This window comes from Malaya genurostris, chromosome 3 (genome assembly GCF_030247185.1).
Source record: "Malaya genurostris strain Urasoe2022 chromosome 3, Malgen_1.1, whole genome shotgun sequence".
In the NCBI taxonomy this organism is placed as follows: Eukaryota; Metazoa; Arthropoda; class Insecta; order Diptera; family Culicidae; genus Malaya; species Malaya genurostris.
In genome coordinates, this window is record NC_080572.1 from 74,798,103 (window position 1) to 74,811,651 (window position 13,549).

General features: G+C 39.8%; 1 protein-coding gene across 4 annotated transcripts in view; it reads left to right on the forward strand.

Annotated features, from left to right (window-relative positions):
* LOC131435469 (glycine receptor subunit alpha-4) overlaps positions 1–12,348 on the forward strand; it is a 107,273-nt gene extending 94,925 nt beyond the window's left edge. For all 4 annotated transcript variants that reach the window (XM_058603385.1, XM_058603387.1, XM_058603386.1 and 1 more), the window contains 3 exons: positions 8,624–8,920; positions 8,975–9,204; positions 9,270–12,348. In XM_058603385.1, coding sequence (XP_058459368.1) covers positions 8,624–8,920; positions 8,975–9,204; positions 9,270–9,725 — 983 coding nt within the window. In that variant the 3' untranslated portion in view covers positions 9,726–12,348. The remainder of the gene's footprint in view (positions 1–8,623; positions 8,921–8,974; positions 9,205–9,269) is intronic.
* The last annotated feature ends 1,201 nt before the right edge of the window (positions 12,349–13,549 follow it).

Here is a 13,549-nt window from a genome sequence, read left to right on the forward strand (position 1 = left end):
TACCGTCACTTATGGCTTAGCTCCTTCATCCTTTCTTGCCACTCGTACGCATGACGGATGATGCTATTTTCCATTCTACTAGGGACGTAAAACAGCGTAGTACCCCCTGGAGTGCATCGGTATACCAACCCATCATCTAACGAGAATTTCTTAACTGGTCCCCTTTCCAACTCTTCTCGGAGTCTAACAATCGTTGCATCACGGCTCTGTGCAACTTGCAGCTGGAAGTAGATGTCATCGGGATTAATGGCGGAAACAGTTGGATCAGCAATGGAAGGGAGGCGACTGAGAGCATCGACATGATTCATGAACCTGCCATGGCGATGCTGTATACTGTAATGATAGTTTTCTAACTCTAAAGCCCATCGAGCAATCCTAGCATTAATGCTCTTCTTATTCAAAGTCATCGTAAGCGAATTAAAATCTGTCACGATGCGGAACGGAATACCTTCCAAGTAGATTCGGAACTTCCGAAGTGAGTATATAATTGCTAAGGTTTCGAGCTCGAAGCTATGATAGCGAGATTCGGCGGTAGTTGCCCTCTTAGAGAAATATCCAACGGGGTGGAACTTAAGATCGTCCTGTCTTTGCATCAATATGCCACCAAAACCTTCACTACTCGCATCGCAGTGCAACTCTGTGTCACGATTCGGATTGTACAGGGCCAGCACAGGGGAAGAGACCAGCTTATTACGTATTACGTATTTTCGAATGCTTCCTTGCACTTTTCATCAAAAGTAAACTTGACTCCGGGGTTCGTAAGAGCGCGTAGCGGAATTGCAATGGTTGAAAATGACGGAACAAATCGGCGGAAGTACGAAAATAGCCCAAGACATTTGCTTAACTGCTTGACATCCGACGGAAATGGCAAATTCCTCATAACCTCCAAATGTGAATTATTTGGTCTCACTCCCTGGTTATTCACTGTAAATCCTAAAAACTCAATTTCAGTGAAGCAAAACTGGCACTTTTCCATTTTTATTTCTAAGCGGAATTCTGCTAATCTTCTGAGGACGCGTCCCAGAAGATCGAAATGTTCGGAGATGGTGTTGGTAGCTATCGTTACGTCATCCATATAGACTACAGTGGAACCCTCTCTAATGAATTCATCAAGTACCATATTGAGAAATCTCTGGAAGACTGCTGGGGCATTTCGTAATCCAAAAGGCATTTTTACATATTCGTATTGCCCACCGGGAGTAACAAATGCTGTGTACGGAACTGACTCCGGACTCATATTCACTTGGTGAAAACCATTCTTCAGATCCAAAACCGAAAAGTATTTTTTCCTCTCAACCCGTTCTAAGCAATCGTCGATAAGCGGAATCGGATAGCTGTCACGCACAGTAATCTTATTCAAGGCTCGATAATCTACACACATCCGTCGCTCCCCTGATTTCTTAGTTTGAAGTACAATCGGAAACGAATACGGAGAATTACTTGGTCGTATAGTGCCGGCGGCCAACAGTTCATCAACTATTCGGTCTACTTCGACTCTGTCGCTGTATGATAGCCGCCTGGGTCCAAAGCTGATCGGAATATCGGAAGTTAACTTCAGTCTCATTTCGTAAGCGTGTTTTGTTTCCGGAATGCATGGTGTGTCTAAGTAATTTTCCTTAATAGATCAATACCTAATTCATCACCTAGCTCGATAGCGTAAATATCTGGCAATGCATAAGCTGCTGGCAATGCATAAGCAGTCAACGCCTCCGGGGGGAAATTAGAACACCTGGGGCAGTCGTCATTAATTCTTTCGGAATTCGGTTGCGATAAATCAAACATACAATGCAATAAACTGTCGGAAATTCGAATTTAATTTTTATTCTTCAATTCAACTGTTGGTTTGTGAACTCGTTTGTTAAATAAAGCAATTCCAAAGGCTTTCAAAAAGGTTCTCCCTAGTAGTAGGGGGTAGGTAATAAAATGATCTGGGACAATGAAAAAATCCAGTATTTCAGATTGATTGGCGTAAGTAACACGACCCGAAACGATGCCGTAAGCGCAGAGCGGAAAGTTCCCCACACTGCGGAATCCACTATATTTTTCTTCCTTCAGCGTAAAAATATGCGGGATAACCGAACGTTTAGCCAGATTGATCGGACTGCCAGTGTCGAAAAGCGAGACGAGAATTAACGGATGTACTTTCCCCCCAGATAAGAAAGTGACACTTACCCGATTAATTTGGGCGATTTCGCCGCCCAGTTGTTCCCCGATAGCATCAGGCTGGCAGTTCTGACGGAAGTCGTCGACGAGTGCCATTTTGTTTTTATTTTGTGGCGCGGGACGAGGGCAATTCCTGATGACGTGTTGCTGAGATCCACACCGGAAGCAGAATCCTCGCTCTCGTCGAGGTTCTGGACAGCGAGCGGAGATGTGTCCTTCACCCGAACAGTTATAACACCGAAGTCCTAATTCGGAATCGTCTTTAGGCTTTGGTTTCTTCGATGAACACGTTGAAGTAATACGAGCGGAGCTGGGTCGTAATTCTCGGAGCTGGGCGTATCGTCTTGCTAAATGCATAAGTTGGTTGCTGGATACAAGACCGAAATATCAGCGGTACGATCCTGAAATCCGTCGACTATCATTTGGACTGTAAGCGCTTCATCAATATCGGCACATGAAGCGATCTCTTGCATTCTAAGAATGTAGCCCACTACAGTTGTTTTGCAGGTGCTGAAAGTGGTTCTCCGTAGCTTATCGATAACTTCTGACATAGAAAGTCGATGTCCAAAACATCCTAAGAAGTGTTCACGGAACTTCGTATGAGTGTGAACGGTCAACTCGCAGAAACCATTCTGCCTCCGTTCCCGGTTCCATGAGTCTCCGTACACTTTTCAGACGGAATTCTCCATCTCTTCGAACGGCATCACAAGCCCTCTCGAAGTCCGAAATCCACTTTTCCGGAACACACAAATCACTGCCAGTGAACATCGGTATCACACATTTCACATCCTGGAATTCAGCCGGTCGAACGACTTGAGTTTCACATACTGCCAGCTCTCTTCTTAACTCTGCGAGCTGTTTTTTCTTTTCCAGAATCCGGATCTGCTCGTCCAATCTGGCTTCCTGTTCCTCGTCATCTTCTTGCTCCTCCTCCATCTCTGCACGAGGCATGTGGCTCTCATACAATGTACGTAGAAGCCGGACGGTCGCCGAAGCTGGAAATTCGATGTTCCGCTCTTGCAGCCATTCCATCAATTCGTCTTTGGTTAGCCGGTTGGCCATTTTATCGATCCCACTTCTGAAGTTGTAGCAGAGAGAATTAAATACGGACACGTGGTGTTCGCACGGACTTTATTTTACGTGCGTACGCGATCGAGGTTAACTGTACAATGATTTTCTCTGACTTCCTCGTAAACACCACTTCCGGGGTACAGTGTTGCTAGGAAGGTCAGCTTTTCATACACGCTGACTGCAAACAGGTAACATAACAGTACATCCTACACTCTAATTCTAACTGCATAAGATTGGTATTAAATATGATTTACATTACATCGAAACTATACATTATACTACACATTATTTTTATTAGAATTTACTCATAGTGTCATGTCTGTTAGTCTGTGGAAGAACTATCACTCTTTAATAAAGAACACTAGTTCACTCATTCTTCGAGAAGAACTAGTTCTTTAGGACCGTTCGTGAACGCATTACACATCCTTGATTGGAAGCTCTAAAGAAATTTCTATATTGACTCCGTAATAATTGAAAGAGAAAGTAAACAAAGAGAGGCTCTTATTTGCTGTTAGGGCTTTTTGTCGTGGGACGACAGAAATCGATGAACATTAGATTAGGATTTAAGTGCAAATGGCAGTTTCTCTTTGTTAACTTTCTCTTTCAATTATTATAAAATAAAAAAATGATAGTTTTAGTTGTTATTCTCTGCAAATTGTTAGAGAGAAAGATTGCTATCGTAATAATCGAAAGAAAGAAAGTAAACAAAGAGAATCTGTCACCTAACCTAATCTAAAGCTCACTGAGCAATGTATACGCGAACTATCATACGTATTTCCATACTTGCACCTATCCTTCATCTATAGATTTAATGAGACTTTATTAATAAGCCGTTTTATTTTCACTCAGGGATGCCGTTTCTTGCAAATATTCTACGAACAAGGAACAATAATATGTATTCACTGAAATTTCCTAATACGTCAATTAAAAAACATTATGGGCTAAAATTCAGTCCTCCATGTTCAAATCAAGTTAAGATAAATGAGAAGAAATTGGACAGTTTTCTGTATATATTAATTGTTCAATTTCTTTAATAAACATTAAAGAAAAGAGACGTGGATAAACATAGATAAACTCTTGATGGAGTGGTCGGCGATTTTCTTTGTAGCATCAACATGCGGCAAGAATTCGGTACTTGCTAAGAATACACCATAACCATTTGATTGATTTGGTATCTTATGAACTTGTTCAACAACCATAACAAACAATTTTCAACACAATTTTCGCACAAGGTAATTAATTATTATTATCATTATATCGTTTATTTATACCCGGTTTTAACCTAGTTGCGGTCGTTCACCGGGTAAGGTAATTAAGAAAATTTCCCATTGGTATTCCCTACGGTATAGATTAATGCGCTTACTTCAGGAATATTTGGTATAATGACTTGAAATATGGGTTGATTTATTCATTCTTACATTTTGCTTAAAGTACTATAACAATTTCTAATGGATAATATCTATTGCAGCAGCGAACGTTTCTCCTGGCTGTTAATAAATGTGTTCTTCCATTGCTTTTGAATGCGTTCTATTCAATGTTCTTGATTGAGCTTGCACAATCATCTAATCAAATTCATTTGTGCAATCGTCTTTTAGAAAAGTTTTCGGATCGCCAATATTGTGTACCTTAGCTAAAAACAAGACTATCATATCTGGATTTAAAGCTATCAAAATTCAAATTCAATTGAACAATTTATAGAAATTTGCGTCGTGAAAGCTGTCAAATTTACAATATCAATGTGATTACGATCCAAACTGATTATTTTTTTCATGAAACCTTCATACAGCATTCATTTCCTTTCATCTAGTATTCATTTTATTGTGAATCAAACAACCGGTTGCGAAATCAAACACGGGGTACATCAAACGAGAACATATGTTGAGACTACGTAAATCGCGCCGTAACGAAACCGGTATTTTTTTCCCAAATCTAGTTTAAAAGTCTAATTGACATGCGTTATCCTTAGTTATAAAATTCTGTAGGATTACTGTTGTAACTTATTTTCATACCCCTCAACGATTTGCTCATATGTGCTCAAATTGCTCGTATGTGATTTTATACCACAACGCTCAAGGCTGATCGAATCATCCAATGATTGATTTTACATATTAGGTGTACAACTTTGCTTCCGCCGTTTCTTTTTTTCAAAATTTAAAGCTTTATTGCGAAAAAGTGCTTATAGATCTACATCTATTCAAAGTATTGTCCGTCGCTAGTGACAACTTTCTCCCATCTTTCCGGAAATTTTCGGATCCCGGCTCGAAAAAAGGAGTCCTTTTTTGACGCTATCCATGAAGCAATCCATATATCCAACTCTTCGAAGGATTGAAAATGTTGATCAGCCAGGCCGTGTGCCATCGAACGGAATAGGTGGAAGTCAGAAGGGGCGACATCTGGAGAATACGGCGGGTGGGGCAAGACTTCCCATTTCAGCGTTTCCAGGTACTTTTTGACCACTTTTGCGACGTGAGGCCGAGCATTGTCGTGTTGGAGGATGACTTTGCCATGTTGCTCTTGATACTGTGGCCGCTTTTCTTTTAGCGCGCGACTAAAGCGCATCAGTAGCGTTCGGTAGCGATCTCCTGTGATGGTTTCATCTTTGAAGGTTTTTTCTCTTCCACCATCATGTTTGTCTTCGACATCGAAATCACCATTTTTAAAACGTTGAAACCACTCCCGACACGTTCTTTTACTCAGAGCAGCATCACCGTAAGCTTCTAAAAGCATTCGATGCGCTTCAGTTGCATTTTTTTCGAATTGTAACAGAAAAGTAAAACTTCCCGCAAATGGCGAAAATTGGGTACATAAACAGGCCTTTTCGAGCGTGAATAATACGAAAACAAGAACAACTGTCACTGAAACGGCGATGACAATTCGTTAGGCACTGTACACACTCACTTTAAAGGCATTATCATCTATGTGTTTTGACCAGCCTCAGCCGGTACAGCCACCTATCGGAAAACGGCGGAAGCAAAGTTGTACACCTGATAAATCAAGAATCATTTGAGCTCAAAATCACTACCGATTTTGTGTGACGGAAGGTCAGTACCGATTTTGATCGATGTAATTTAAAGATCACAAGTGATCTTCTTCGGCACTGATCTCGATTTGACGATTTTTCAATCTTCATTTTCCCAGCCCTGGAATACATAATAACGAGTGTGAGGTGTTCGATAGATGAAAGTAGTACTACGAATGTCGAAACACAAGATTCAGAACGACACTGGAATCAATATGGGTGCGCATTCAATCGACGAAAGATTCTCAGCATCTAATCTTTCGGTTATAAGTGAAGAGATTAGTAAACTAAGGAACAAAATAATATTCCGACAAAAATCGATGCAATCTTCAATTGAATCGATTCGCTCTCTGTATTAGTTAGTAAGTTAGTATATAAGTTCCTTTTCCTGATTACACAATACACGTAGGTTTACAATTTTCTTCACACGAAAATCAAAGAATTGCGGAAGCAAATGATGTCTTCATGGTAATAACCAAATCATGTATATAATAATGCTAAAAAGTCACCACTAGTGGCTGAACACCCAATTTGAATATTAAAAATTTAATTTTAACTCATATTTGAATAGATATTTATTTAAAAAAGGAACAAAATATCTGCTGCATTGATCAATTGTCAGGCGTGTTTTTAAACATAAAGGAGAGGTGTTTGCTAAAGCGCAGATAGTTTTTTAAGGTTTGGGATTAGGAGATTCTACCGCATGTATGGATGACATCCTATCTACAAAATGGGCGATAAGCTGCAGCATACCATACTATCGATCAATATCAGATATGGCAGATTATAGACGAAAACGGTTTTCCGGATAAGATAACACAATTGGGAGTATCAAGGATGCTTTCGCATCCTTTCGAGTTTCGGAAACGGATACGAATAGAGAGAAGTATGGAACAAGTAGTGCAATTTTCCAAAAAAAAAATCTATTCGGTTTCGTTCACGACGTTGGCAGTGCGACACTCAAATTCGAGATCATGATGGAAACATACATTAGACTAAAAGTCTGGTGAATCGGACAAACTATAAATGCATCGGGAACAAGTTGCATGAGACTCTAGAGAATAAACGTTACGTCTCCTAACACGAATATTGATAGACGGAGACGATATCGAGTTAGTTGACGAATTCGTACATTTGAACTCACTGGTAACCACCAAGAACGACACTTGCAGAGAAAAACAGAGGCGTATTTTAGCAAGAAATTGCACGACTCAACAAAACTCTTTAATCGAGAAATATACGAAACACTAACTAGATCGGTTGATATCTATGTCCAAGATATCTGGACTATATTGGCAGCGGACTAGCCTGCCCTTTCTGTTTTCTAAAAAAAGGTGCTGCAGACTATGTATGGTGGAGTTCAAATGGAAAACAAAACTTGGAAACGGTATATAAATTATGAATTGAAATAGCTACTTTCAGAACCATAAGTACGCACAGTACGGTGGGACAAGGTTGTATGGAAAAAAATTGAAGAACTATGCAAAATTTTAACTCGATCGGTAAAACTATATTTTCGTGCCCGAGGTTTTAAGTTTGTATGGGATTATAGCTCCTAGCTTTGGGTAATCCAGACACTAGACAGAGGTGATTTCTGCGGAAGTTTCATCGAGTGAGCTAAAATTTTGCATGGTGGTTAAGGAACCCAAAAGAAACACGAAAAGTTTAGTGGAGCTGAATTCAATATTTTGTCCCACCCTAACGCACCGCAAACGACTGCGATGCGCTGGGCATATCTCCGGAATTCCTGAGGATAGCCCAGTAAAAATGGTTCTTGAATCTGATACGGATGAATAAAGAACAATAGGAAGAATAGATCGATCCAGTCGAAGGAGATCTACGAAATATTCGAGCCTTGAGTGGCAAGAGACGAGCAAGCATAGACTGAGTTAATTGGAAATGTATGGTCAATATGGTAAAGGATATCCCAGACCTATAGCTGCTAAATATAAGGTAAGTATGGAAAAGTTAATGCAGTAGAAAGTGTCGCAACAATTATCGAAGACAGAAAAGATCGAAACAGCCTCTTCACCTCATTTGTTTGTTTAATCTATTGATAACGATGAACTATGTAGTATTCTCTCCACCGACTAGAGCTGTCGATATGGTTTGAACTCGACTCAGATTTTCCTGATGGAACTCGGAACCATCTCTGAAGTTCTATTACCAATTTTTTTGAACTGGAAACTCTTATATCACCGTAACTTTGTACGAGCACTCACAGTCTGACAGTCATGTAATCAAGCTAGTAGTATATAAATTAATTGCATCGGACAACTGCTTCACATGTAGAGTCACAATATCACAATGCAATTCTTCTTGCTAGCCATAAACCTGTTGCTGATGGTGTCACTCTATCTTTACTTTCAGAAATCGCAACACTGACGCACAAATTCTCATCGGTAACCCTGTACAAAAACTCAACCGTGCGTTACGCGTGTATGATGCATGCCATCATCGCCTGCCAGATGGAGTTTCAACTGTACCCAATGGACATCCAGATCTGTCCGATCTACATCGAGAGTTTTTCCTATCACAATCAAAAGATTCGGCTCAAGTGGGCCGACAACGGTGTCACCCTGAATCCTGAGCTCAAATTGCTACAGTACAACCTTGGCCAACCATTACAGTTAGAGGAGACTGACGGTTACATGCCGGAGAAATACGGTAACTACTTGGCGAACTTGAAAAGTTTCACGATTTTAAGGATCTAAATTTTAGGAAATTTTTCTCGCCTGGCAGTATATTTCCGATTTGAGCGGCAAATTGGTCATCATTTGATACAGACCTTTGCACCCTCAACCTTGGTAGTTATGCTTTCATGGTTTAGTTTTTGGCTTGGTTTGGATGCAATCCCAGGTCGAGTGACTTTATTAGTTACCTGCATGCTAACACTGGTGACAATGTTTACTGGAATGCGGGCAGATATTCCTCCTGTTGCCTACGTCAAGGTAAGTCAACAAAAAATTTATGTTGGATATATTTTTAACCAATTCAAATCTTTATCACATTGAAGGCACTGGATCTCTGGATGGCTGGTTGCATGATGTTTGTGTTCTCTGCGCTTGCTGAGTTTGTGGTTGTGAAGGTGTTGGATGTGCAGTACCAGTATCAGGTAAACAAAGTACCGAAGGTATTGCCAATGCGAATTAGTGCAATGGAAAAGGGCCAGTGCGCGACGGTTGCGAACTGGGAAGGCGGTGCGGTCAGCGTTCGACCACGAAAGCCAACACAAACGCCTACTACCCCTGGTCAGGTATCGCTGCAGGGCAACGGAGGACCGCAACCTCCGATGGCCAAACAACCAACACGGAGGCAAAGTATTCTCTCCGTAGCTTGGACCGATACGGACACAGGCATCGAGAAGATTATGTGGCGTGAGATTGACAAAATGTCGCGAGTAGTATTTCCCGGATTATTTCTCGTTTTTGTCGTACTTTACTGGCCAATACTAATTTTCAAAACATCTTGATCGACTGGGGAGTGGTAGAAAGTAACTATGCTCTTTTTATATTTTCAACATCCCTACTTATCCAACGAAACTCCTGTAGCACACTTTGCACACTATATTTTATACTATCTACTAAAAGGTCTATTTTAGGTCTCCATCACAATATTCAACGATAAAGTATGGCTTAAAACACTCCTAAGAACTCAGATCGGAAATGACAAATCTTAATTGTTTTCCTTTTTGCAACGAATTAGTCAAAATCAATAGTATAAATATGGAATGAGGTTCACTGGCAAATGTATTCACATTTAGTCCACGCACAAATCTGAATATTTTAATTTTATGGTAAATTAATCCCTAAAACTTGAGTTTTTTTGGACTTCTACAATGGTCATAAATCCAAACAAAATGTCTGAATGCAAATGTCACGCGAAACGTCAGGACGCGCATACGAGCTAATTACATTTGATCAAAGCAAACCAGTCAGAATGAATGCAATAACAGCTCATCGCTTCGCGTTCCGTGCTCACTCTGACAGCAACCTAAGGTTGATATCAGAGTTTGCGCGGAACGCGGACCGAAGCGAAGCGATTCAATGCGATGTACTGTTTTCACATCGCATTCACTCTGACAGGTTTGCTTTGATCAAATGTAACTAGCTCACACGCGCTTCCAGACGCTTCGCGTGACGCTTTCACTCTGACAGCAACCTAAGGATGCTGTCAAAATGAGAGCGGAACGCGGTACGGAACAAAGTGATAACGCATCGCATTCACTCTGACAGGTCTGTTTTGATCAAATATTGGGTCATGGCACCAATAGTCATCTCATTTCTAGAGTCGCAATATTTGTTTGCCAATTACTCGGCTTTCAATCAATCAGTTCAGCTTCGCCATCGCACGGCATCACTTTCAATATATAATGTCAATTATATGAAGGCGCAGTGCTACTATTTTGGCACGCACGAATTTGACATCGCATCGCAAATCGCTTTAATTCTGACAGCAACCTAAAGTGGCTACACTGATAAAAAAAAATTGCACGATCGTATATGCAAAATGCTTGATTAGGTTATCAGTGTTTCGTTTGAAATCTATATGGAAAACAATGTGTCATTCATATTAAATTCATACTGAATCTAGAGGTAACGATATATCTTATCGTTTTGATGTGCATTTAGATGCATTGTATTGCCAGGACTTTTCTTTATTGTATATTTTCATGAATTTTGGACTGAAGCGAAGTGGTTCAATGCGATGTACCGTTATCACTTCGCGTGACGCTCGCACTTTAACAGTAGCCTTACTTTACTAATTCGCATTTTCAAAACTATCTCTGTGAGAAAGTCAAAAGTTTTTGACCGGGAACATCTCTTGTTGTACTCAAAGTAAATTGCTTGCGTTTGCCGTGCTCTAACGATGGTTTTTATGTAATGAGGGACATATTATTAGCCGAGTCCTAAACCCAGGCCCAAAAAGTGAAGTTAGAATCCAGAATCCAGAATCATGGTTCAGATCCAGGTGGAGTACTCGGATCCAGGTTCACAATTCATGTCTAGGTCCAAAATTCAGGTTCAAAATACAGGACCAAGTTCAAAATTCAAATCCCGAAGCCAGGCTCAAAATTCCGTTCCAAAAGCGAAATCCTGGTCCAGGTCAAAAAATCTGGTATAGGATCCAGATTCAAGTCCATCCATCCATTCATGAATCATGAATATTACTAATCCTGTTCTACGTTGGACTCAGGCTTACCATAGCACTGATGCAGTTCAGATCCTAATCTTGGATTTGGCATGTTACCTGTAAGTTCCAAATCCTGAACCTGGAATTGGACTTACTATATTACCGGTCCGGGGCCAGATGCTGAAACTGAAACCGTATCTGGATATGGAATTAGCATATGATGGGCCCAGTTTCGGGTCCAGAATCTTGACAAGTAATATTGTAAAACCAGGCCCAGTTTCACTCAACAGTGTTTGACATCGGAAAATTTGTTGAAGAAACCTTTTTATTCTTTTTTGGTGAGGAACACAATTTGGTTTTCTTTATAAGGGGTATATTAAAAATTCAAGCAAGTAAAAGTATAAAAAAGTTGTCATTTTTTGAACACTTACTGTTCAATCGATATCGTTAGTAATATTTTTAAACTTATTGGTTGGATATATTTCTACGCATCTAATAATAACTTGATCTCAAGTAAATGAGGTTGAAATAAGAAGCTAGAACTGTAGAACCGATTCAAAACGGTTCTGCCAGTCTTCTATGGCAAGATTCTGGCAGAAACAAAACCGTTAATAACCGCTAGGCAAAATTCTCTGCTGGAAAAAGGTTTTTGCTTTGTTGCCAGTTCCTTGCCGGAATTCTAATAGAATGCCGAAAAATTTCCTGGCAGATATAGCCCGTCGTCTGGAGGGAAATGTGTCGGTCGCGTACCAGTCGGCATAAGCGATTGCTGGCCTGTACCAGACCCTGTCAGCTTGAAGCGAATATTAATCTTCAGTTCAGCAACGCCATCGCACGGCATCACATTCAAAATATCATGTTGCGCTGTCCCACATTATCAGATCCGAATCGATTTCGATTTTTTTTTTTCATTCGGAATTCCATGTGGAAATCATGATGAATTCCGAAAAAATTTCAACTCCAGTACACCCAAACCTCCATTTACGTAATAATCGGGACTACGTAAATCGAATTATGACGTAAAAAAAGTTTACGTTATTTGGAATTTTCGACGTAAAAAAAGTTTACGTTATTTGGAATTTTCGACGTAAAAAAAGTTTACGTTATTTGGAATTTTCAACGTAAAAAAAGTTTTCCTTATGTGTTAGATATGTATAATATGTATTAGATATGTATAATATATTGGATAGTTATGGAACAAAAATTACGAGTATTTACAGGAAAAGGATGTTCTAAGCAGCATAAATTTCTAAGATGGCGACTTCCGGTTTATTGATGTTCCTTGAAAACTCTTACAATATGGGGATTTTCGGAACGGATTTGATGAATAGGTGTCGGAAAATGATGTTTAAGGTGGTTCTGAATTCCAAGATGGCGACTTCCGGTTTATTGATATTCCTTGAAAATCCTTACAATATGAGTATTTTCGGAACGGGTTCGATGAATAGGTGTCGGAAAATGATGTTTGAGGTGGTTCTGAATTCCAAGATGGCGACTTCCGGTTCATTGATATTCCTTGAAAACCCTTACAATATGGGTATTTTCGGTACGGGTTTGATGAATAGGTGTCGGAAAATGATGTTTGAGGTGGTTTTGAATTCCAAGATGACGACTTCCGGTTCATTGATGTTCCTTGGAAACTTTTACAATATGGAGATTTTCGGAACGGATTTGATGAATAGGTGTCGGAAAATGCTGTTTAAGATGGTTCTGAATTCCAAGATGGCGACTTCCGGTTTATTGGTATTCCTTGAAAATCCTTACAATATGGGTATTTTCGGAACGGGTATGGTGAGTAGATGTCAGAAAATGATGTTTAAAGTCATTTCAAAATCCATGATGGTGTTTCTCGAAACCCGTAGCAAATCGAATGTTTTCGGAACAAGTTTCAATAACAGTTCTTATTAAACGTTGTTTGAGTAATTATGACGTACTGTCGAATCTTTTATAATATTGTTACTTTTGGAATGGATTTTACGAGTCAATATTAGGAACAAAGTTGTTTGAACTAAACTTCAGGAATTTTATTCCAAATTCAATTTAATATTGTTTTCGTTTTCGTTGACTGATTTCAATACCTGAACTGTTATTTTTTTTTTTGCACATTTAACTCATAACTCCGGAACCAGTAGTCAGATCCAAACAAAATTCAGGAATTTGTAT